Raw genomic sequence first — 23,469 nt, forward strand, 5'->3', positions numbered from 1 at the left:
TTTTAAAATTTCATCAACGTCAGATTAATCTTTTTTTTTTTTTTTTTTAATGGATACCAGTTGGTCATTATTCTGCTCTGAAGGGCTTATATTCTAGCCCTTCTGTGCTCTGGCCTCAGCTAAATCTCCAGCTTTCCTTTTCCTTCCTGCCATCCATGATCCAAAGTAACCTACAGCCAAACTGTGCAGCTTGCTGTTTTGCAAAAATCAATTATAATTTCTCACCCTTGCATTATGTTTTCCAGAAATGTCTCTCATTTCTTAGCAAAATCTAGTTCAAATAATACTTTATTTTTACCTTCTTTGATTTCCCAGACTAGATCTGATCACTCTTTTTCTGACCCCCGGTGTACTGAGTCAGTAAATCTTCTGTGTTATTTATTCATTCTGGCTGTTACCACTATTTTTTTCACAGTTGATTTCTCCACTTCTGCCTTGAAAGTTCCTTAAAAGCAAGTGCCAGTTTGTCTGTATTTTAATTTTTTCTTGAAATTCCTACTACATCTAGCATATATTAAATTCTCAATATTTTTATTCCAACTAACATACTGACTATTTTTAACCATTTTATATCTCTGTATCAACTAAAAGTTATTTGTATTTTTTAGTTTGCTTTATTTTGAAAATCCTTAAGATATCAGTTGAGTTTTAGCAATAAAAGGAGCTAAATGTCTGCTATACTACTGATTAGCTTATTTTCCCTACAAAGTCCTCAATTAAATATGAATATATAAAATTTTTCCTTTGAAAAACATAATTCAAAAATTTTTTATTTAAAAAAATGTATTATTTGTTTTAAATCTATTTATATACTTTGCTTTATCTCTTTCTTGGATCACAGAATTTGTATTAAATTCAAATCTCCTTCACGAAGGTGTAGAAGCTCAGGAGTTGGAACCAGATTGAGTTCTCAAGGGTCTGGAGGGATTCAAAATAGGGACAGGCTGTAGCATGGACAAAGGTAATCCAAGAGACAGTATCAGGGATTAAGATAAATCAAAACACAAAAGGATACAGTAAAACTGAGGATTTATTTTTAAAAAACAGGAACAGTAAGGGTTCCAGCATAAGATTTCATTGAGAGTTTACAGAAAGCTGACAGAAAATGTGAGCATAAAAATAAATGGGAAGCATTCCTCCGTGCTGGAAATTCTCGGTGTAATGTAAAATTAGGATAACAAGAAATTTTCTTAATCATATGTTTTATTATTTACTTTCTCCTGCCACACTTTAATTTACTCTGATCTTCATAGAAATATTCCACTTTTAATTTTTTTCCCTTTAAAGCCATCCACAGGCTTACCTCAAATTTCTTCATTTCCTGCAACTATTCTATCATTAAGTTATGATCAGTTTTTTTTTCCTTGTATTTTCAGATGCCATAGTTCAGCATCTTTTACCTCAATTTCTGAAGTGCACTCACTACTTTTTCCCTGCCTTTGATTTCATCTAGCTCAAATGCATCTATCTCATGTCTGCTATATTGATTGATATAAAACATAAGTTTGACAATGTTACTCTCCTCTTAGAACCTGATCATTACTTCCTGTTCCCTGCAAGAAAAATTTTAGGCTTCTTGACATGGCACAAGAGACTCTTCATGGCCTGCCTCCATGTTCATTTTTTTACATTCATGCTTGATCATCAGGAAATGATTGATGGTAGAGAGGGAGGAAGAGTGTACTTTATTGCCTCTTTGCCTTTCTTTATGTTACTCTTTTTTTTTTTTTTTTTTTGAAGAGCTTATACTTTTTAAAATTTTTTTTTAAAAAGTCCTAACGTTTCCTGTAACACTGGCTTGGTGATGATGAACTCTTTAGCTTTTCTTGTCTGAGAAGCTCCTTCATTTCTAAATGATAGCTTTGCTGGGTAGAGTAATCTTGGTTATAGGTCCTGGCTTTTCATCACTTTGAATGTTTTGTTCCAATCCCTTCTGGCCTGCAAAGTTTCTACTAAGAAATCAACTGACAATCTTATGGGAGCTCCCTTGTAGGTAACTAACCACTTTTCTCATGCAATTTTTAAGATTTTCTCTTTGTCTTTAACCTATGGCATTTTAATTATGGTGTATCTTGGTATAAGCCTCTTTGGGTTTGTCTTGTTTGGGACTTTCTGCACTTCCTGGGCTTGTATATCTCCTTCCTTCCCCAGGTTAGGGAAGTTTTCCGTCATTATTTCTTGAAATTGGTTTTTAATTCCTTCCTCTCTTTCCTCTCCTTCTGGTATCTCTATGATGCAAATGTTTGCATGTTTCCTGTTGTCCCAGAGACCCCTTAAACTGTCCTCATTTTTTGGATTTTTTTCTTCTGTTGCTGTTCTAATTAGTTGTTTTCTGCTACCTTATCTTCTAAATCACTAATTAGATCTTCCACTTCATCTAATGTACTATTAATTCCTCCTAAGGTGTTCTTCATTTCAGTTATTGTATTCTTCACTTCTGGTTCTTTTTTATGTTTTCTATCTCCACTTATCTTTTTTTCTTTGTTAAAGTTTTCACTGAAATCATCTACTCTTTTCTTAAGTTCATTAAACATCCTTATAACGAGTGTTTTGAACTCTGCATCTGGTAGATTGCTTGTCTCCATTTTGTTTAGTTCTTTTTCTGGAGCTTTGTTCTATTCTTTTATGTGGGTCATGTTTCTTTGTCTTCTCATTTTGCCTCTCTCCCAGTATTTGTTTCTGTGTATTAGATAGGACTGCTATGTCTCCTGGTCTCAGATATGTCCCTTATATGAGTTGTGTGTGCCCTCCTGTTGTAGTTGAGCCTTGGTTCCTATTAGCTAGTCAATGGGAGGGACTGACCCTCAGAGCTGATTGATTGGCTATGATAACCGGCCATGACCAATGGAGGAGCTGGTGCACCGGGGCTGACCCTACAGAGCAGGATTTGCTTTAGTGGGGCTCTAGCGCCTGCTCTGTCTGCCCTTTGGGATTGTTATACTCAGATGTGACCCCAGGTAGTGCTTTGGCTCAGACTGAATTTGGCCAACACAGTTGTGCAGGCCAGGGCCTCCTGGGAGGGGTCCTGCCACAGACCAAGTTTAGCAGCAGCCTGTGCCCTGCCCAGGACCACCTGGCATGAGTCACAAAGCAATCAGTGGGCCACCATTCACACTGGGCTTGGAAGTGCCTCAAGAGGTCAAGCTAAAAACTGAGGCTGGCTGCCACTAGTGCCAGGCTTGGGGCTTCTCAGTAAGAGGTATAGGGATCACTGAGGCCAGATGCTGCTTGTTTAGGTTTTGTGAATCATTGAGAGATTTTAGGAAACTCCGCAGCAGGAGTCAAGACAGGCCATTTGTATGGAAAATCCAATGGAAGTGGTTTGGGTGGGCCTATAAATTGAGAGGGGCAGGGTCTCAGGGAATCACTTGAGAAGGGTGACTCATGTTAGATATGTTGATGGAGACTCAGATCTGGCATCTGCCTTGGTCTGTGACCAGGCGGGAGAGTGCTCCACAAAGGAACAATGCCCTCTGCCAGCACTTTTGTCTAGGAGAAAGCTGCCCCTCCAGCCCTCACCCTGAAGCCAGACAATTTAGTTCCTCCCCATGCATCTCTGCACCTTTCTAGCTGCTGTCCCAGAGCTGGAGCTCAGAGCAAGTGAGTCTGTCAGCAAGGAAGTTCATGTGCAAGCCCCTAAGAGGGAGGTGTGTGACTCCCTCTGCCCTCCATATCACTCAGCCACAATCTCCACTGGCTTTCCAAGCTAGAAGTTATGAGAACTTCTCTTTCTAGCACTGGAACCCTGGTCTGGGGAGCCCAGTGTGAGGTTGGGACCCCTTGCTCTTCTGGGAGGACCTCCGCAGAAGAGATATTTCTTCTGATTATCAAGCACCACATGTGGGTGTGGGACCAGCTCATTTCACATCTCCACCCCTTCTACTAGTCTCAAGGTGGCCCCTTCTATGTGTCCCCATTTGTAGGGCTTCTATTCAGCTAGACTTCGGGAGACTCCCAATGATGGCTATTTTTTTTTTTTTTAGTTTAGTTGTAATTTTGATGTGATTGTGAGAGGAAGTGAGCATAGTGTTTACCTACTCTGCCATCTTGACCAGAAGCCTACCCTTTCTATCTTCAATCTTTTCTACTCATCTTACCTTCTACTTTCCATTAAACATTCTTGCCAGGCATGACTTTCTTCATAATTTTTCTGACCACTCTGTCTCCATCATTATATTTATCATTTTTCAGTTTATTGTTTTCTCTTTCAAGACTATGACCTTCTTGAGAATAGAGACTCTGTCTTAATATCTTTGTATCTCTAGTAACTAGTATATGGCAGGAATTTATTAAATATTCACTGAATATTTAACAGAATTATGAATGAAAATAGAATAAGAACCAAGGCTACTTAATAAAATTAGAGATCCTAGAAGTAGAATGGTTAAAAAGATGAAAACAATGTATTCCATTTGTTCACCTGCTCTTCAGCTTTTGTATTCTAGCATCAGAATCACACAAAAGCCTAAGTTTAAAGCTATGCTGAGTTAAAACTTTATTAGAAGGAAAGCATGATGAGTGGAATAGGAGAATAAGGAAAGACATTGGCAAAGAGATAACGAAAGTTATTATTCAGATAAAACTTGAATCTAAAAAAAACCAGACATGTTTTCTGAAGAAAAGGGCAATAAGAATAATGGGAAATAGATCTTGCTTCTTGTTAAACTGGAGTATTATGTACCTACTATATTCAAGTTATAGTGGTAGATCACGAGAAATATTTCAAAGTTATTAAAATACATTATTCCAACTTTCTAAAGCTGCGTTCCACTTAGAAGATGAGACATAAATTTATACAAAGATATATTTTGGTCACTGTTGTACCTCTAGAGTCTAGAAAGTGCCTGGCACATAGAAGACATTGAATTATTGATACAATCAATGTCAAATGAGTGAAATTAAGATACTCAGAAAGGGAAAGCTGGATTATTTGATATGCATTTTGTGACAGGTAAAAATACAAGATGTGCTTTGTATACACATACACAACATACAATTACTAATCGTATATACAATTTAGAGTCAACAACAATTTTATATTGTAACAAGACTTCTAACTTAAAATGTTTCATTGTCCAGAAGGCTCATTTTTATGAAAGCATTTTGTATAACTTGATATTCTAATGTATACTTAAGAGCAGTGATTTCTGCCAGCACAAGTCTGGGCTTTCAGAAATGTGTAAAAATGAAGGTTAGGTCAAACCTTCAGACTCTCAAAAACTTATACAAAAAAGCCATTGTATAAAAATAGAGAAAGAAAGTAAAATACAACGTTTGGAAATGTGAAAATTATTCTACCTCTTAATCAGTTAAGTCCACATTATATTTTATCTGCTTTATTCCCTAATCTTTTATTTCAATGTATTTGAATACTTTTAAAAGTGAAAAACCTTTAGTATGTTAAATGGCAGAAAGAATTTCATTTGCGTGACCCTTGAAAACTCTTACAAAAATCTCATAGCTTGTATATGCAAATTAATTCAGTTGGTAAATATTTCAAAGGCACTGCTTTATTGAAAGTATTCTCCTATTTCCAATTTCATACAGAATTTGAGTGATTTATCTTTTTTATATGTTGGAGACAAATTGCTGAAACGCTCTTAACTACTTGGCTCATCTTATTGTTCAAGTTTCAGTATAAACATTACTTCCTCCAAGAGGCCTTCCTTGAAAACTTTATCTAAATTAATCACCTAGCAGTCATTCTCCATCATATCAGTCTTTTTACTGTGTACACATCACTATTGTTTTGTGGTCCCTTTATGTTTACTTGTTGATTATTTATTCTGCTATATGAACTCAGGATTCAAGAAGACAAAGACTTTGTCTTTCTTGATTTCCACCATAACCCCAGCCCCTAGAGAGTACATATTTAATAACTACTTGTTATGTGGATAAAGACAAATTAAATAAGGATCTCACATTTGGCAAGTCATCTCAAAGAATCTTTGATTGTTAGAGCTTAGAGAGAGCATTTTGTCAACCAAACAGTGGTGCTTGTATTGATAAAAAGAGTGATGCCAAAAACTATAAAGTACTATGGAACTTTCTTGGAATCACTTGAGATTATACTATGGACCATGCTATTTCTACTATATAACAAAAAGATGCTGCCATCTTTAGAATCCTCTATGATTTTGTTTTGGTATATGCACTGTAAGCCAGAAAGAAGTTCCTATTTTGCATGTGGCTATTTTTATTTTCTTTTTAACTTTCTCCAGTTTTTTGCATTAGTGATTTATTACAGATCAGCTTGGGGAGTGAGGGCTATTTCAGTAGAGTGCCATTGTAGAAGGTATGTATGTGTTCTGCTTAGTCTTTCTACCCCAATAAAATTCATGGAATAGGTACAAAATATTTCTTTTTTCTTATATTGCTATGTCAAGTCTGACTAGAATTTTGTCAGTGGTTCATGAAACTAATGTTGCTGGCTTCCCTGTTCAAATCTAAGTGGTAAGCCACTTCAGGGTGTAGAAGATTCTGAGTGGCAGTTAAATTTGTGTGTTCTTTTTCTTTGGGCAAGGCCATGTAACTTGTATGTACCAGCTCTACTGGAATTGTCAGCATTCTTGGAAGTGACTGTAAAGTCATCTTAAAAACTTATCTTCATTTCACTATAAACTAAAATACATGGGCCAAAATATAAAGGAGCATCTATAATTTTCTGAGAAAAAAATCTTAAGATGGTACCCAGAAACTTGGCATTTTAAATTATAGTTCTTATTTGATGGTGTATTTATTATTTAAAATCCTAAATCTTCCAGTGACTCTGTGGCTGTGCCTAGTCAAAATTCTGGGTCTGCAAAGCTGGACTTAAGTGACCTCTAGAAACATAGGGTTGGTAATGGATCAGGATCCTAGTTGTGACCTGACCAGTCTTTCCCTGGAGATCCCTTCTTCTCCTCCTTCCTTCTATTTATAATATACTCCTATTTTCCCCTGGCTGCTCAGAAATATTCAGAAGTTTATTGTTTTGAATAGTTTAAATGCTTTTTATGGTATTCTCAGTACCATTAATAGTTACATTCATACTTTCAGTTATATCATGGATGAGAACCTACAATGGAGGAGCTAGGAGCATGGCCCTGATTCCACCCACCTCATTTAAATCCAGCTCAGCTTACTATATATGTACAATTCAGACCATTTCATAACATTTATCTATTTCACTTTCCTCATCTGCAAATGTGAATGATGATGAGAATAACGACTCCATAGAGTTGTTTTAAATATTAAATGAGCAAAAGATATAAAAAATTAGAAAAGTACCTGCAACAAAGTAAGTACAAGTAAAATTTAATTCTTGGTATTACTGTGATTCAATGAAGAACACAATATAGTCCCAGCCCTCATGGCTCTTACAGCTTAGCATGAGACAGAAATTTAAATAAACAATTATAACTATCTATATGTCCTATGACAGGGTCATTCTGAGGATGTTAGGCCATACACAGGAGAGACACCAAGTCCAGCCTTAGCGTGCCTCATTTCTTTTGGAATTTATTCAAACAATATGCTAATAAACTCTTCCTTCGTTTTAACAGCCAGCTTTCTGGAAACAATGTCTTAACATTAAAACTTGGGATTGAAATGTTAGGCTCATGAGACTGACGAATGCTTTAGTGAAAGCAGGCAGTATATTTTAAACTAAAAATGAATTAGAAAAATTCAGTGACTATACCATTCTGCTTATGAGAACCTGATAGAATGTGTGCAAAGTAATAAGGTCTATTATTAACACAATTGGACTTATATTGATTCGATTAGAGCAAAGTGGCAAACTTAACAGTAGAGAAAGAAGTTAATGCCCTTCTGAGCCTGTCTCCAAAGTTCAGAACTGATCTATTTTTAAACAATGGAGTGAGAAGAGCCATGGGCTGAAAATAGGTACAGATCATGTGTCCCAGTAGAATATAGGACGTCAGTACATTTCATTTTCACAAGACATGAATCAGGCTAAGAGTACAATACTGTCCCTCTGACCTTTAATTTGTCGAATAGACTGTTGGAAGACAACATAATTCGTATGCATATTTATTTAGTACAATTCCGAATCATTTTTAAAGTACATTCTTGATTTTCTTAAATGTCTTCTAAAAATGCTTCATTAAAATGAACTAAAACAGGTTAGAATCATAGTATTATAGTTATACAGTGATCTTACGAATTATCAGATATTCATATAACAGTCACGGTAACAAAAGACTAGAAAAATTATGTAAGTGGACTGGTGGTCATGGTTACATTACCAAGCAAAGAAATTGAGTCTTCTTCTCTTTTTTGACCTAGAGCTTTTCTCCTATATCTCTAATTTCTAAAAAACAAATAGACAAATAACATTTATTGATTTTTTAATGGGTGCCGGACATTGATCCAGGCATGGTGGGAAAGTAAACTGTAAAATGTGGTTTCCAGCCTCAAAGTTCTTTCTATGTGCTTACAGAGACAAGATACAAATACTTGAAAAAAAAAAAAGACAACTACAAAGTTAAAGTTAAAACAAATTACTAAAAGCCAAGAAATGTAAAAAGTCACATATGGTTAATTGCCAGAGAAAAACAGACATTACGCACTGAAATTAAAAATGGATTAAAGACATAAACACAGGGGAAAACCTTCTTGACATGGATCTTGGCAATGATTTATTATATACAACACCTAAAGCACAAGCCAAAAAACAAAAACACATAAGTGGGACTACATCAAACTAAAAAGCTTCTGCAGAGTAAAAGAAACAAAGTGAAAATGGCAACCTATGGAATGAGAGAAAATATTTTCAAACCAACATCTGATAAGGAGTTAGTGTCCAAATTATATGTCATACAATTCCATAGCAAGAAAACAAATACTTCAATTAAAAAATAGGGAAAGGACTTGAATAGAGATTTTTTTTTCCCCCAAAAGAAGATATTCAAATGACCAGCAGGTACATGGAAAGGTGCTAAACTCCACTAATTATTAGGGAAATGAAAATCAAAACCACTAGGAGATATTACCTCACACCTATGAGAATGGCCGTTGTCAAAAAGACAAGCGATAATAAGTGCTGATGAGGAAAAAAGGATCAAGGAAACTAGAATGAGAGTGAAGAAGATAATTTGTATTATTGTAAAGAGGGAGAGCCAGGCTACTGGGTCTTTTCCTTGATTTTTTTTTTCTGCCATGTCTTCATTACATCTTCCTTTCTCAATATTTCTCTTAGTGGCATTATTACTAGGGCTTTAAAATTTAGTCTTATGTTAATATTGTGTAATTCTACCTATATAAGGTCCTTGGAATAGGCAAATTCATAGCAACAGAAAGTAGAATAGAAAGGACCAGAGACTAGGAAGAGGGAGAAAGAAGGATGTATTAACAGTTATAGAGTTTTAGTCGAGGTTGATGAAAAAGTTGTAGATATAGATAGTGGTGATGGTTATGCAATATGATGAATATACTTGTGAATTATACACTTAGGAATAGTTGAAACTCTAAATTTCGTTTATATATATCATATATATTATATATATAATCTTGTGAAATTTTTAAAAGGTAATCTTATAAAATAGCACCCAATTCTATGTCTCTAGTCCTGACCCCCAGGGCCATATCCATCTGCCTGCTGCTCTTGTTACCTGAAATCCAAGATGCTTCGCACTCAGTACAAAGTAAAGCAAAATCCTTTCTTCATATAACTAAATATCTTTTGGAATTTATTTCTCCCCAGACAGAAGAGCTCAGAAGTTGTTGCAAGGTGTGGGTCATGTTCCACGTCTCCTCGGAGTAGCGTGAAGTGGACCACGTGTATTAATCACTCCCGCCACTGCTTCACTTTCAGAGTCGAGGTGCTGCTTGCTATGTCTTGGCAGATACTCAGAAGGGGGCAGCTTCGTCCTTCCTGTCATAATACCAGCATAATTTGTTTGCAGGGACTGCCGTAACAAAATACAGCAGACTAGGCGGCGTAAAGAACATTTATTTTTGCAGTTCTGGAGGCTGGAAGTTTAATTAAGATCGGGTGTTAGCAAATTTGGATTCTTCTGAGGCCTCTTTCCTTGGCTTGTAGATGGCCTCCTTCTCCCTCTATCTTTGCCTGGTCTTTTCTGTGTGCCCACACAACTCCAGGGTCTCTTTATTTGTCCAAATTTCCTCTTCTTATAGGCACACCAGTCAGATTGGATTAGGGCCTATCCTAACAGCTTCCTTTTAACTTAATTACCTCTTTAAAGGCCCTGTCTCTTCCAAATACAGTCATATTCTGAAGTACTGGAAGTTAGAGTTTCAACATGTGAATTTGGCAGGGGATACAAACACTTGCCAATACATGCAATGCTCCATTCAAATCTAACTAAAGTGACAGATAAGTGAGTCTTAGGACACCTGCTTTGTTTTAGTGCCTGGCTTGATTTCCATACATCCTTTGCACATGTACACATATTGTTATGCATGGATTATTTCTATTGCCAACCTATTAATGATATAAATGAATTTATAATAAAAATGCACTTATAAAATGGATTATATTATAAAATTTCAAATATAGGTTTTTATCATATTCTCCAAATCACCTTTTCTCAGAATCGTTTTTTAATTCACTCTACTATCTGCTAGTCCTGTTTTAATTATATATTTTTTTTCGTTTGGGATACTTCTGGACATCCATTTGCTATATTTTCTGTATTTGACAGATCACATCAGTCTGCTTTTACCATGTCAAGCAGACTTAACTACTACTCTGCTGCACATCACTGTCACGTCTTGCTTATAATTTGTAGGCAGTTGGAGCCACCTTCTGCTGGAGCTTACAGGGGTCCTTACTGAGTTTTCTCCTGGGACACCACAGAATGGGGCTGAAATATAGTCTCTACCAAACACTTTCATTGTCATTAAACAATTGCTAGATTTAATTTTTTTGGTCTTTTCCTCTTTTTATTTCCCTTATAATCAAATTTAAGTGAGCACTAAGAGAATTTTATGTCATCTGCTCTCATTCTTCATGGTACCTAATGGAACAATATGATCCTGTGTTCTAGAAAGGCCAATTAGAGAGACTATGATAAGACAAAATTAATTTCAAACTTCATTTACATTCACATTGTAAGGTTTAAATGTGATTTAATACCTCAAAATTAAATTAGATGCATATAAAAACTGTAACTCAAAAAACATTAAAATTGCTGAATCTCTACATCTCAAAATTCATCATTTTTAGATCTATCCTTTGTAAGCAGGGAAATTGTATTTTAGCCACTTAATCATAATTGGTCATTTGTATATGCAGAGATTTTAGGCTAATTTCTTTTTAACTCATAATTTGAAGAGACTTTCTAGCAATTAATGATATTGCTGGGTGTCAAAACATGCAAAAGATTGCCAATATTTAAAAGGCCACTGCACACTATTTCTCTTTATCACTACTGGATTTTTCTTTTTTAATATAAGTACGATCAACACAAGGTAAAATATTGTGTGGCCATTTAAAAGAATGGCAATGAGGTCCACATCTCATAATAAGAAATATTTTATGTTATAAAAGTTGGGGGGGGGCCAATATTGAATAAGATATTATCTTAAGGGAATACCTAAACATATTAAATAACTTTCATTAAAATAATGAGAACATAGAGATTTTGTTCTTTTATATATTTTAAGGAATGTGTGTACATTAATTTTGTTTTCAAAGATTTAAAAAAATTCAATTTTTTGATAACAAAAACAATTAATCTTTCTTTTGTAATAAGATGGAACACTATAATAAACTAAAATTGAGGCACTCTCTGTTAATACATCAATCCTCTCTATCTCTAACTCCTTTAACTTCCCCAAAATAAATATTAAAGTGAAGAATTATTTACCTTTGTAGTTTATTACATAATTTCTGATATTTATATTATTTAACCATTGCAATAAAAACTCAAAAAAAAAATAAGATGTATGATCACAACTCAGGAAATAGCTTTTCATAAATCCTCCTATGAAGACTCAGAAATCAAGGAAAATGCTTTGAGTTTAAGAAATTGAAGCAATACTCAACTTGCTAGTCAACGTTTGGATAAATGGTTAAATTGTTTTAAACATTAATATCTGCTTGAATGGGCTGATTTTCTTATACAATGCAGTCAACAATTTTGCAATTTAAAAGACAAACCACCAAATCAATATAAGCCAGTTATAAATGCTAAGGGAATTTTTTTTAATTGTCCCTGTGTGTTTCCTTTTTAATTAAAAAAATAAAAATGGAATGTGTATGTAATTTGCGATTCACCTTTTAAATGTATTATAGCAATAGAGAAGTTTTATCATAACACTACATTTTATTCCTGGACTTTGGCCAAAAAGGCATTTTACTGACTGTGCTCTAAGAATATTTTGCCATTCTCTTCCTCTGAACCTCTGCACTTACCTTGACTTTAGTTTTTAATAGCTAGCCCCCAACTCAATTGTTTTTTTTTTTTTTCCGTCAGACCTAATGCTCTCTTATCAAATTACTTTGAAATCTTTGTTTCTTTAAAATTTTATAGAATATATGGTCTCTATCATTTATTTGATCTCAATAGATATTGTTTTACAGTAGTTATAATGGTTAGTAATATATAACATTGAGTGATCTATGAGTTGTTAGTGTTATCTCCATTTTACAGATGAGATTAAGATTTGAAGAGGCTGAGTCACTATGCACACAGCCATTTACAGAATCAGGCTGAGCACAGAAGTGTGCACACACACTCACACACATGGACATACACACATACATGCATGTTCCTTGAAGAGTTAAACTCGTATTCTCTGAATATGGATTGGAACCTCATAAACTGTATTTTTGAGAAATGCCATAAATATATCCATGGGTTTATCATTTTCCTTTAAAGACTAACAGGGAAGAGAAGGTCACCTTTGGCAGGTCATTAAAGCCATTTTTTTCTTTATTGATGCTGTCCACATGAGAGTCACAATGAGATCAAGGTCCCACAGAGTCACCTTCAGTATGTTGTTATTTCCTAATGGTGCTACCTCATACCCACAAACCCAAACTTATCTCACTCTAGGCATCACTATGGACCATGCTCTTTATCGGACATTCAAGCAGGCATTTCAGAGATGCCCTCTCCTAAGACACTTAATAACTTCTCAGAAGCTGATATGGATATTTTTATTTTCTTATTTATTGCTTCACAAACAATATAATGGTCATAGAGGTAATGATTGCAGATGGCTTTCCTAAAGCTTTTGATGGGGTCTCTTAAAATTAATTCTATTTAGCCATTTCCAGATACTGATTTTCTCCTCTTAGAACTCTTGGGATCTAAATCTTTTTAAGGGTCAGACTTAACCATGTTTTACTCATCTATGAAAATTCCTCATTCTGCTTCACCTCTCTCTTTGAGGTATAAATAATATTGAAAAATTGCACTTTATGTCTGTCTTACTGAATTCTTCATTAAATACCATGTTTAATATGAAGGTTTAAAAAAATCTAGAAATGCATTCTACATCTCAAATTTCCTTACATTATGCTTGGTCTGCAGTAGCACTCTCTGTCTGATAGAAATGTAATGTGAACCACATATGAAATGTAAAATTTTCTAGTAATTACATTATAAATAAAAAAAAGTGAAGTTAAGTTTACTAAATTTTGTTAACTAAATATATCTACAAATTATAATTTCAACATGCAATCAATATGACAAATCATTAATAAGAAGTTTGCATTTTTTTGTCTGAAATCTTCAGAATCTGGTATATTTTTTATAGTTATAGCACATTTTGATTTGGATGCTATATTTCCTTCAGAAATGTTCGATCTATATGTAGATTTCATAAAACTTACAGTCGAAAAAGAATATCCATCTATCCAAGTATTTCCAACCTTAACCTAACATTTTTTAATAACAATTGTCACTTTTTACCTTTAAACTTAAATGGTTAAAATTAATTAAATTAAAATTAAGTTTCTTAGTCACACTAGCCATAATTCCAGTGGTTAGTAATTCCATGTAACCAGTGGCTACCATGCTAGACAATATAGCCCTAGGAATAAACCATATACTTTAAAATACAGCTAATTCCTACATGCTATGTGACTTTTATAAAATGACAACCTCTTTGAGACTCAGTTAACTTATCTATACTACTGGGTTAATAATGTAACCATTTCATGGAGTTGTTGTTATAATTAAATGATAAAGCACAAAGCATTTAATAAACATTAGCTACTATCATCATCATGATCGTTACACTACATTTAAAGCAGTGGTACTCATCCTCCTTCTGATAATGGGCCCTTTGAGAATACAGTAAAAGTGCCATCTGTCTCACATAACACACACACAGTATACACCTGTTTGCATATAACTTCAACGGATTCAGGGCAGCCACCTGAAACCCATAAACACTCATTATAAGTATCTTTTGGCCCCATGTTTACAATGCATTTTTTAATTTATTGATATATACATGCCCCATTATTTCCCTCCCTCATTTTGACACTGTCATGGAGTTGTTAGAGTAAAGAAGTTTGTGTTGACCAGAAGGCTTATATCGATATCACTCTGAATCATTTAGTTATATTTAAAATCTCATGTATTTTCTTTCATATTTACTTTTTATACTGATTTCTGTTACAGAAGAAATGCTTTTTACTTACCTGACATATGACCAAATGTTGATAATTGAAGATAAAGTTAAATTAATCTTGTACATATAAGGAACATTATTTTTTGTAGTTTTCAAATTTTGTTAAACAAATTGTTATTGCAGCTGTATTTCCATAGAAATTGAATCACATATAATAGACACAGTTTGTTTTTGTTAATTTTTTTAAAACTAGAACCATATATATGTAAGAAATTCCACAACAGTAAATGCATTGCCATTTAATAGTCTGCCATAAAAATATGTACATTTCATAAAGTGTGGCATATAAATTGGTTAAAATGTAAATAACCTCAGAAGAGCATTAAGCAAAAAAAAGCCATATATATTAGTCTGAAATGAGTAAAGTTTTAGATTTAAAGGGTTACACTAAAAGGAACTATTTTTTTTTTCATTCTAAAGCGTAGATAATGACAAAATATAAGGGTGTGGGTTAATTCTAGGTCCTACGTTTTTATGACTCTGATCCATTTAATAGGGAGGCCCCATGGTAGGGTTGAATTCTCAATCACTTTGAAGTCAAATATAATGGTTAGTTTCTCTAGATCTACTCTAGCATTGCGGTATGGGCAATGTATTTCTTCTCTCTAAGCCCCACTGTCTTCTTTCTTTTATATATGTGGGGAAATAAACTTAAGTTCATTTAAATTCATTTATTCTTTTGTTGTTTTCCCCTAGGAATAAATGATATATGATATGTGAAGTACCTGCTTAATATGGGTGCTTAATAAATTTTGTTCTTTTCCTCTTTCCTTCCACGTCACATTCTTGTAGTGAAATTAAATTATATTCCTTTGGGGGTTGAACAGGGAGAACCAGAAATATAGAAGAAATAAATGACCAGAAACATTTCTTAAAAGGGGAGAAGTAAAGGGCACGCATTGACACTTTCCCCTATGACATAAGACATAACCCCACAAGCAACAACAAATACCACTTTCTCTTTTCTTGCACTTGCCTGCTTTATAGTTCTAAGATCTTTAATTCTATTGATTTAAGAAGCCAGTCGTGTACTTAATTGTATGAAGTAGAAAGATATTAAATACAGATGATGTTTTAAAAACTGTGGCAAACTGGAGCATGCATGCTACATATAAAGACATTTAGACTCAGATTTTTAAAAAACATTTGCTGTAGGGGAAATAAAAACAGACTAGTGTGTAGCCATCAGTTTGCTACCTCACCATCAACAAACGTCCATGTCGGGCTCTCAAAATCTGTAAAGTTCAAAGAAATAAATTTATAGTTAATATAAAAACCTTCAGGGGTTATGGTGATTCTAGATACATGTAAAGGTAAGATGGCTTCTTACCCTAAATCAAAACCTTAAAATAGCAAGTTGGGCTGCCTGACAAACCATTTCTTTTTGAGTAGACAACTCAATACCTTTTTTAAAAATGGGCTAGTAATAATAACTAAGGTGTAGGATTTTTGTAAGAATAAAATAAATTAGCACTTTTAAAACATTTAAAGCAGTACCTGGAACCCAGCAAAAACTCAATAGATATTGTCTCTTATTTTTATTATGTGCATTCTTAGAATTCTCCCTGCTGTAAAGAAAACCCTAACACCTCTCATTACCTTGTTTTGATTCAACTAGTCCAGGCTATTAAATTGGGGAAAAATAGGCAATATCAGCAGCAACTCTTTTTTAGGATGTTATAGTTGATGAAGTGTCACCTGATACAGATTTGACTAAATGTATTTATTTGTTTCTAATATTAGTATAGAAGTCTGCATGTCCAGATGCCATTTGAATGTCTATTTGATATAAGTTCTTAGAAGGAAGCTCTTGTATGCTCTACACAGTTTAAAACTACAGGATGTGATTTCATGTAGGACTTCAGCAACATAACAGCAGCCCTGTTTTGTTAAGATTACTCAATGATTCACTATTGTAATGATGGTAATTATATTCAAAGCCTCCATGCTAAAAACTTTTTAGAATTATACTGTGTAGAATAAAATAATGTAAAATGGAGGAAAACTGAATGTTTCACACAATGAAACTTTCCGCAATGATCCTAAGTTATCAATAAGAACTTTCCGCAATGATCCTAAGTTATCAATAAGGCTAGAAGGAGCCTTAAAATATTGCTATTCTTTTTCATTACAACCAAATAATATTGCTTAAACTTTCCCAGTGTCTCAGAGTATGCACAATTTTAAAGCACAGATTTATGGTTAATATAAATCTTTCTTGAAGCAATCTAAATATATCAAATCCCATTTTTCCTGATTATCACAAAATTAAACAAACTAGGAAACAAATTATCAACCAAACAATAACAATAAAAGAAACCATTGAGGTTGCAAGGCAAGCCTCAGATAGTGAGAAAATATTTGCAATGTATATTCCAACAAAGAACTCATATCAAACTATAAAAAGAACTCCTGCAATAGAAAAAAACTCTTGGCTGAACACTTCACTGAACAGGATAATTATCTGACCAATTAGCCTGTGAAAATGAGTATAACAACATTAATCATTGGGGAAATGTGAAATTAAACCACAATGAGAAAAAAATGTTTTAAATGTAAGATATCTCCACATATCTACTAATGGTTAAAATGAAATGAGCAATGACATCAAATTCTGCAAACAATGTAAGACAGCTGGAACTTTATATATTGCTACTGTGTGAGAAAAATAATGCGATATTTCAAAAAACTTTTGGTAGTGTCCACTAGTAAAGAAAATATATGCCTACCCAATTACCCACAATTCTGACATAAATATTCCAGAGAAATCAGGGCATAAGGCACTTTGAGAATGTCCATAACAGGTTTATTAGCCTAAAACTAGAAATAACCCAAATGTCATGAATAATACAATAGATAAATAAATTGTAGCATAGCCATAAAATGAAATACAGCCTTAAATATAAAAACAAGAGAGAGCTAGGAAGGGATGCAAACAAGCTTCTTTCTCATTATACCTTTTTCTATCAAATATTTGTTAGAATTCACAGTTTCAATCAGATAGTATTTACATGGAAGTAAAAGTTCCACAAAGAGAGAGAAAGTGAGTGGATCTCTTTAATCAATAACAATAATATGAAATTACCTCAACAGTGTTATAATTAAGCCAGTTCTAAAAGGTACCCCTGAGTATGAAATGCATCGCAGAAAAAAGAGTCATGTATATAAACTAACACCAATTTAATTGTTTACAAAATTTACTTTCAAATATTTTCTAAAATAAAAGTTGAGAGGACAATGAAGAGAAAAATCTGTATAGTTCCAATGAAAGAACATAGACTAAAGGGCTCTATTATTTTTGTTTGAAAACTCATTTACTCAGCAACCTGAATTATTTTTGGTTTTCTATATAGTATTCTTGTTATTTTACATGCGAGATCATTAACTTCCAAACAATTAATCTGATCATTTTAATGCCATATCTTTGTCTTCTTTAACTTCATTTCACCTTTTATGCTCATGTGGTTTTTGTATAGAAGTACTTTGATTAGTAAAAAGGACATTTTTATAACACATACCATTTTTCTCAAGCTAGGATTTGAGAAAATGTATTAAGAGTTTTAAGTAATCTCTTCCAACAGAAATAAAACTAGACTTTGTGAGCAGTTTTTCTACTGATGAGATTTCGACTTCTTTCTTTTTTATCCTCTGCCATTTCTCTTTACTTCCCTCCATCTGTGCATGCATGTGTATTTATCGAGAGCTTACTATCTGCTGAACCTTATTGTAGTTCCCACCACAGCTCTTCAGCACCAGTGAAAATTGACCACAAATTGCCTTACATACAACCACTCATGGAGTCAGCTGTGTATTACTTGGGCTTAGATGATGCTGAACCAAGTACCATGTGTAATATCTTTCTATTGTTTTGTTGCTATGTTCATTTTCTGGGTTTTTTTTTTTTTTTTTTTTTTGCAGACTTTTAAATATTTTACAATCTTCCATGAAGCCGTTTGCACTTCTCTGCTATGCTGAACTCACAGATATTATTGAGTGCCCTGTTTATCAGCTGGAATATTTTTTTTTTACCTATCTCAGGATAATATCAGGTCATTTTATGAAGCAAGACTAGAGAAACCATCTTTCTCAATCTTGGAATCCAGAGTTTTATATAACTTATTTCCTAAAGCAGGAAACATGAGAGGCTTTGAAGAGAGTGATTTTCTGCTCTAGCCTAGAAACAGATCAAACACATGATTATAGAGTTAGAGATTCCTTTATGTAACCCTTTTCTGTCCTCATTCCATTGTGAAGGATATTAAGAGAAAACATAAAAATGCTGTTTTCTGGCAGTCAGGCCCTTGTTTCAGAATTCCTGTCAGTAGGTGTGAGTTAGATTGTCTAGCACAATGGAGTACAGAAGCAATAATGATATAGCTAATAGGAAATGGTGTGGCTTCTTTTCTCCCCAGAAAAGATAAATGCAAAGTTATAAAAGCTGAGACATATATATTTAATTAACATATATTGAATGTTTACTATATGCCTGTTCTACACTAGGAGCTGGGAATACAAAATTTTAACACAAAAAATAAAATGAACCTTGGTTTTGAAGAGATATATAGATTTTTAGAATTTATATATATTTGGTTCTGAATTTAAACTATGATGTGACGCTGTCTGTCTATTTTTTTCATATCAGCAAGTTTCTCTTCCTGATATCATTAATACCCTAATATTTGTTTACTCTTGCCACCTTTAGGAGATAGTCAACTTCAACTGTCGGAAACTAGTGGCTACAATGCCTCTTTTTGCTAATGCGGATCCTAATTTTGTGACTGCCATGCTGAGCAAGTTGAGATTCGAAGTGTTTCAACCTGGAGATTATATCATACGGGAAGGAGCCGTGGGTAAAAAAATGTATTTCATTCAACATGGTGTTGCTGGCGTCATCACAAAGTCCAGTAAAGAAATGAAGCTGACGGATGGTTCTTACTTTGGAGGTTAGTAAAAAAAAATGCGACTGATATGAAATTAAATTGCTCACAATATGTTTCTTTATTAGAATTTTGGAGATGTCAGAATGTCGATTTGTTGGTTTTAAAGGGAGATTCGTTTTTGAATTCTGACAAAAGCATCTGTAAATGATATGTTCACATATCAGGCCTTGTGAAGCTTAATGTTTAAATATTCCTCAACACAAGAAAACTGACGTGTTTTTCTTAGAAAAAGATGAGAAGTCTGCCTTCAAATAGCTGCAGGTTTATCCTTCAAGAGGGAATTCAAGTCAAACTCTTTTTCTTCTCATCAGTGAGGTATGCAATAAGTGCTCCTTTTAAGTGGTCCTTAGTACTTTTCATTCATCCTTCACAGATTTTTTTTTTTTTAATATGTCATCTCTTTAGAAGGCTCCTCTGTCAGGATCAATGTCTCCAAACTGTGTCTCTATAGAACTTCTCATAGCTTTCTAGAATACCTGGTTCAGTTTATCTCATATTGAAATTAATAGTGTGGTTACCGATCTTCCTTCTGATATTAGATGGCAAGCAACATCTAATATTAGATGGAATCACCAGAGAAATGAAAAGTGAAAGATACTCAGGCCCTACTTATCAGAGAAAATATGGAGACATATTTTTATTGTTTATTCATTAGAAAGTAATCAACCAATATATCTGATCGGGTAAAAAATCAGTACTGATAAAAAGAAGTATTTAAATCAAATTAATAAGAGTTGAAAACCAGGCAATGAATTCCATTTTGTGAAATAATAATGATGATGATGATGGAATAACATTATTATAATAAAAATGGAATTCATTGCCTAATTCTTAACTTTTATTAATTCTATTTGAATACTTTCTTTTAATCACTACCAATTTTTAGAGGACCTTATGATCTCACTTATATGTGGACTCTGAAATATAAAATAAATGAACAAACAAAACAGTAACACTCATAGATAGACAAACTGATAGTTGCTAGATTGGAGAGTAGATTAAAAAGGAGAAGGGATTGAGAACTACAAATTGGCAGTTGCAGAATAGTCATGAGGATATAAAGTATAGCATGGGGAATATAGTCAATAATATTGTAATAACTGTATGGTACCAGTTGGGCACTAGAGTTATTGGGGAGATCCCTTTATATGTTATGTAAATATCCAACCACTATGCCATACACCTGAAATTAGCATAATGTTGAATGTCAACTGTAATCGAAAAATAAAAAATATATTTTTAAAAAAGCTTCTATGTAAAAAGTAAAAACATATGATAATAATTTTAAATATAGGAAGTTTTTTAATAACAGCTAAGAAAATAACAAGATTCTTATTAGTTAATCTATTGCAGCTGAGTAAAACATATCAACTCAAAATAATTAGCTTCTTTGACTTTTCGCTCACCCATTAAGGACAGTCTTGAAGTTTCAAGCATTTTCTTTCTTCCAACTTCTCTTCCTTACTTTGTGTTGCCTGATCAGCTCCTTAACCTTCTGTGAAGATAGTGCTAAGGAAAAAGGAAATATTAGGAAAAACCAAGAATCTAAAACAGTCTACTTTAGAAAGCACAGAAAACTTTTGAATGAAGAAAAAGGAAGAGCAATTGAAAGCCATAGGGTAAGAAATCAAAATATTCGTATATTAGTCAGGTATGGGAGAAAGTGGTTGGGGTAAAACATTTTTGAGGCAATTAAGATGTGATAAATATGTAGAAGAAAGATTTAGAAAATATTTTGAAAGCTTCCTTATATGTCAAGTCCATTTCTACAGTTGATATGAATTTTGTGAATTCAAAGCTTTTAATTACTATAGTTTTATTTGCTAATTCGAGCCAGTTTTTATACAAAGATGGGAATATTTGCCTCCCTGCATTTATGTAGGTTAAACAATTAGTAAAGTCATTTATGCTAGTGAATGTCTTCTGTCTATAAAATCATTTGGAGGATAAGAACTATGTCCTAATGTATTATTTCTTTAATATATTGTAGCATCTCAGTCTACAAGAGAGATTAGTTTGTAATTTTGTTGTTATGTTGTTTACTGTTGTGATCCCCTAGATGACTCTGTATATCAGGTTTTCCTCCCTTCTTAGAAAGAGTAATAAAACTTTTCTTAAGAGGTATTCGCTATTTCAAGGAAGTTGAAAAAATCTTTTACACATATAGTTGATATTTATTCCATTTAAACCCCCCAAAAATAATGATAGGCAGTTAGAAACTAATAATAATAAATTGTAGTTATTTATCACATTAGGGTTTATCATTCATAGCTTTATGTATCTAATACAAAATTTTGAAATTAATAGGGTAGACCTTTGTATTATACTAATTTTGTATTTGCATAATCTGAACATGGCAAAGTCATAGTACTTATGAAGCAGAAGGGCCGTGGATCAGCTGAGGAATGCTGTTCCTACTCTTCTGAGATGTCCGAATGCACATAATCAGTGCACAGAACACACTCCTAACACTGAGATCAGGAGACTTATTCAAAGAAAGATCAAACTCAGAATTTTGTTTTCTGGGCCTAACTTAATTTATTTCTGCAAGAATCCAGGACTGTGTTTCTAAATCAATAAATATAGTTTTGTTTTGTTTTTTAACACAGAGTCAGGATTTGATTGTTTTTTTGTTTGGTTGGTTGGTTGTTTACTTTTTTTGTGTAGATGTAGGGGAGAGAGTGTGTTAGGTCAGCTCATGTTAGATCGGTGTTCTCACCAACATAGGCCCCAAGTAACATTCTAGGAGACAAATCATAAGAAAACGAACTTAGACTAAGGGCCTACTGTATATTAGGCACATTCATAAGGCCCTGGGGATACAGCATTGAGCAAATTAGATAAAATTTCTCATCCATGGAGCTATATTTTCAGTGGGAACTTACATTTAGAAAAAATTTAATAAAGAAACCTAGAAATTACTGAAATATTAAACTATATCATCAGATGGTGATAGATGCTCAAGGGGAAATGAAGGCAGGGAAGGAGAAGGAACACCTCCTTGTCCACAGGGCCGTATATGGAGATTAGCATTCAGGCAGGTGGGATTACCTAAGAGTCTCCAGGCTTCCTGCTGAGAGTGACAAGGAGTGGAGATAAAGTCCTTAACGAGATCAGTCCTCTTGGCACAGGTGGATGGTGAGGCTAGGAGTTTGGGATGCTAAGGAATTAAGGATCTCACTTGTAGAAAAAGGAGTTTCTTTAACTGTCCTTGACTCCTCTTATGAAGAAAATTTTGTAATTCTCCTTTTACACATGTGGAAAATAAGCCTCAGAGAAGTTAAGCCAGGTTTCAAAGTCAGCTATGAATTTGAACCCAAAGTCTAGGATTTGGCCACAGTAACTCACTGCTTCCTGGGAAATGACAGGATAATCCTCTAGGATGGAAAGGTTAAATCCTTAGCCTCTCTTCACAGCCATCCATAGCCCTTTTATATGCACATCTGTAAATGGTTTTATAATCTATTCTAATGTTCTGCCTGACCCTCCAATTAAAGTAATGATTGTATCAAGATATTATCCATTAAGATAAAATGCCATTAATGGACCTCATTAAAATTTCAAGTAATATATTTTTGTATTCATTCATTCATCATTTTAAAGAACAGCTAGTGTTGTTCTAATATAGTGTGTTTCTTTGTTGTTACTATCTCTATCCACTCACCCCTTAGCAGTTGCTTTTCTTTCACAACAAACTGTTCCAACTAGTTTAGTCTCTTAACTTTCCTTCTTTCAAACTAGTTGTCCCGTAAGTTCTTAAGGTATAACAATGTAAAATAAGCCTACCAGAAGGAAAATATTTCCCATGGTTGTTGCCCTTATAGATAATTTGATACCAAATACTGCTTAACAGTGTCTAACATTTTGCCAGCCTCGAGGAGACTGCCAGTTACTTTATATAGCTAATGCACATATT

The 23,469-nt window shown here is 33.8% G+C and overlaps 1 protein-coding gene across 1 annotated transcript in view; it reads left to right on the plus strand.

Annotated features, from left to right (window-relative positions):
* HCN1 (hyperpolarization activated cyclic nucleotide gated potassium channel 1) overlaps positions 1 to 23,469 on the plus strand; it is a 315,929-nt gene that overhangs the window by 257,735 nt on the left and 34,725 nt on the right. Inside the window, exon 6 of the mRNA XM_036225740.1 lies at positions 19,316 to 19,556. Within this exon, the coding sequence (XP_036081633.1) occupies positions 19,316 to 19,556 (241 nt within the window). The remainder of the gene's footprint in view (positions 1 to 19,315; positions 19,557 to 23,469) is intronic.

The sequence above is a fragment of the Rousettus aegyptiacus genome, unplaced genomic scaffold (assembly GCF_014176215.1).
Source record: "Rousettus aegyptiacus isolate mRouAeg1 unplaced genomic scaffold, mRouAeg1.p scaffold_m13_p_8, whole genome shotgun sequence".
Taxonomy (NCBI): domain Eukaryota; kingdom Metazoa; phylum Chordata; class Mammalia; order Chiroptera; family Pteropodidae; genus Rousettus; species Rousettus aegyptiacus.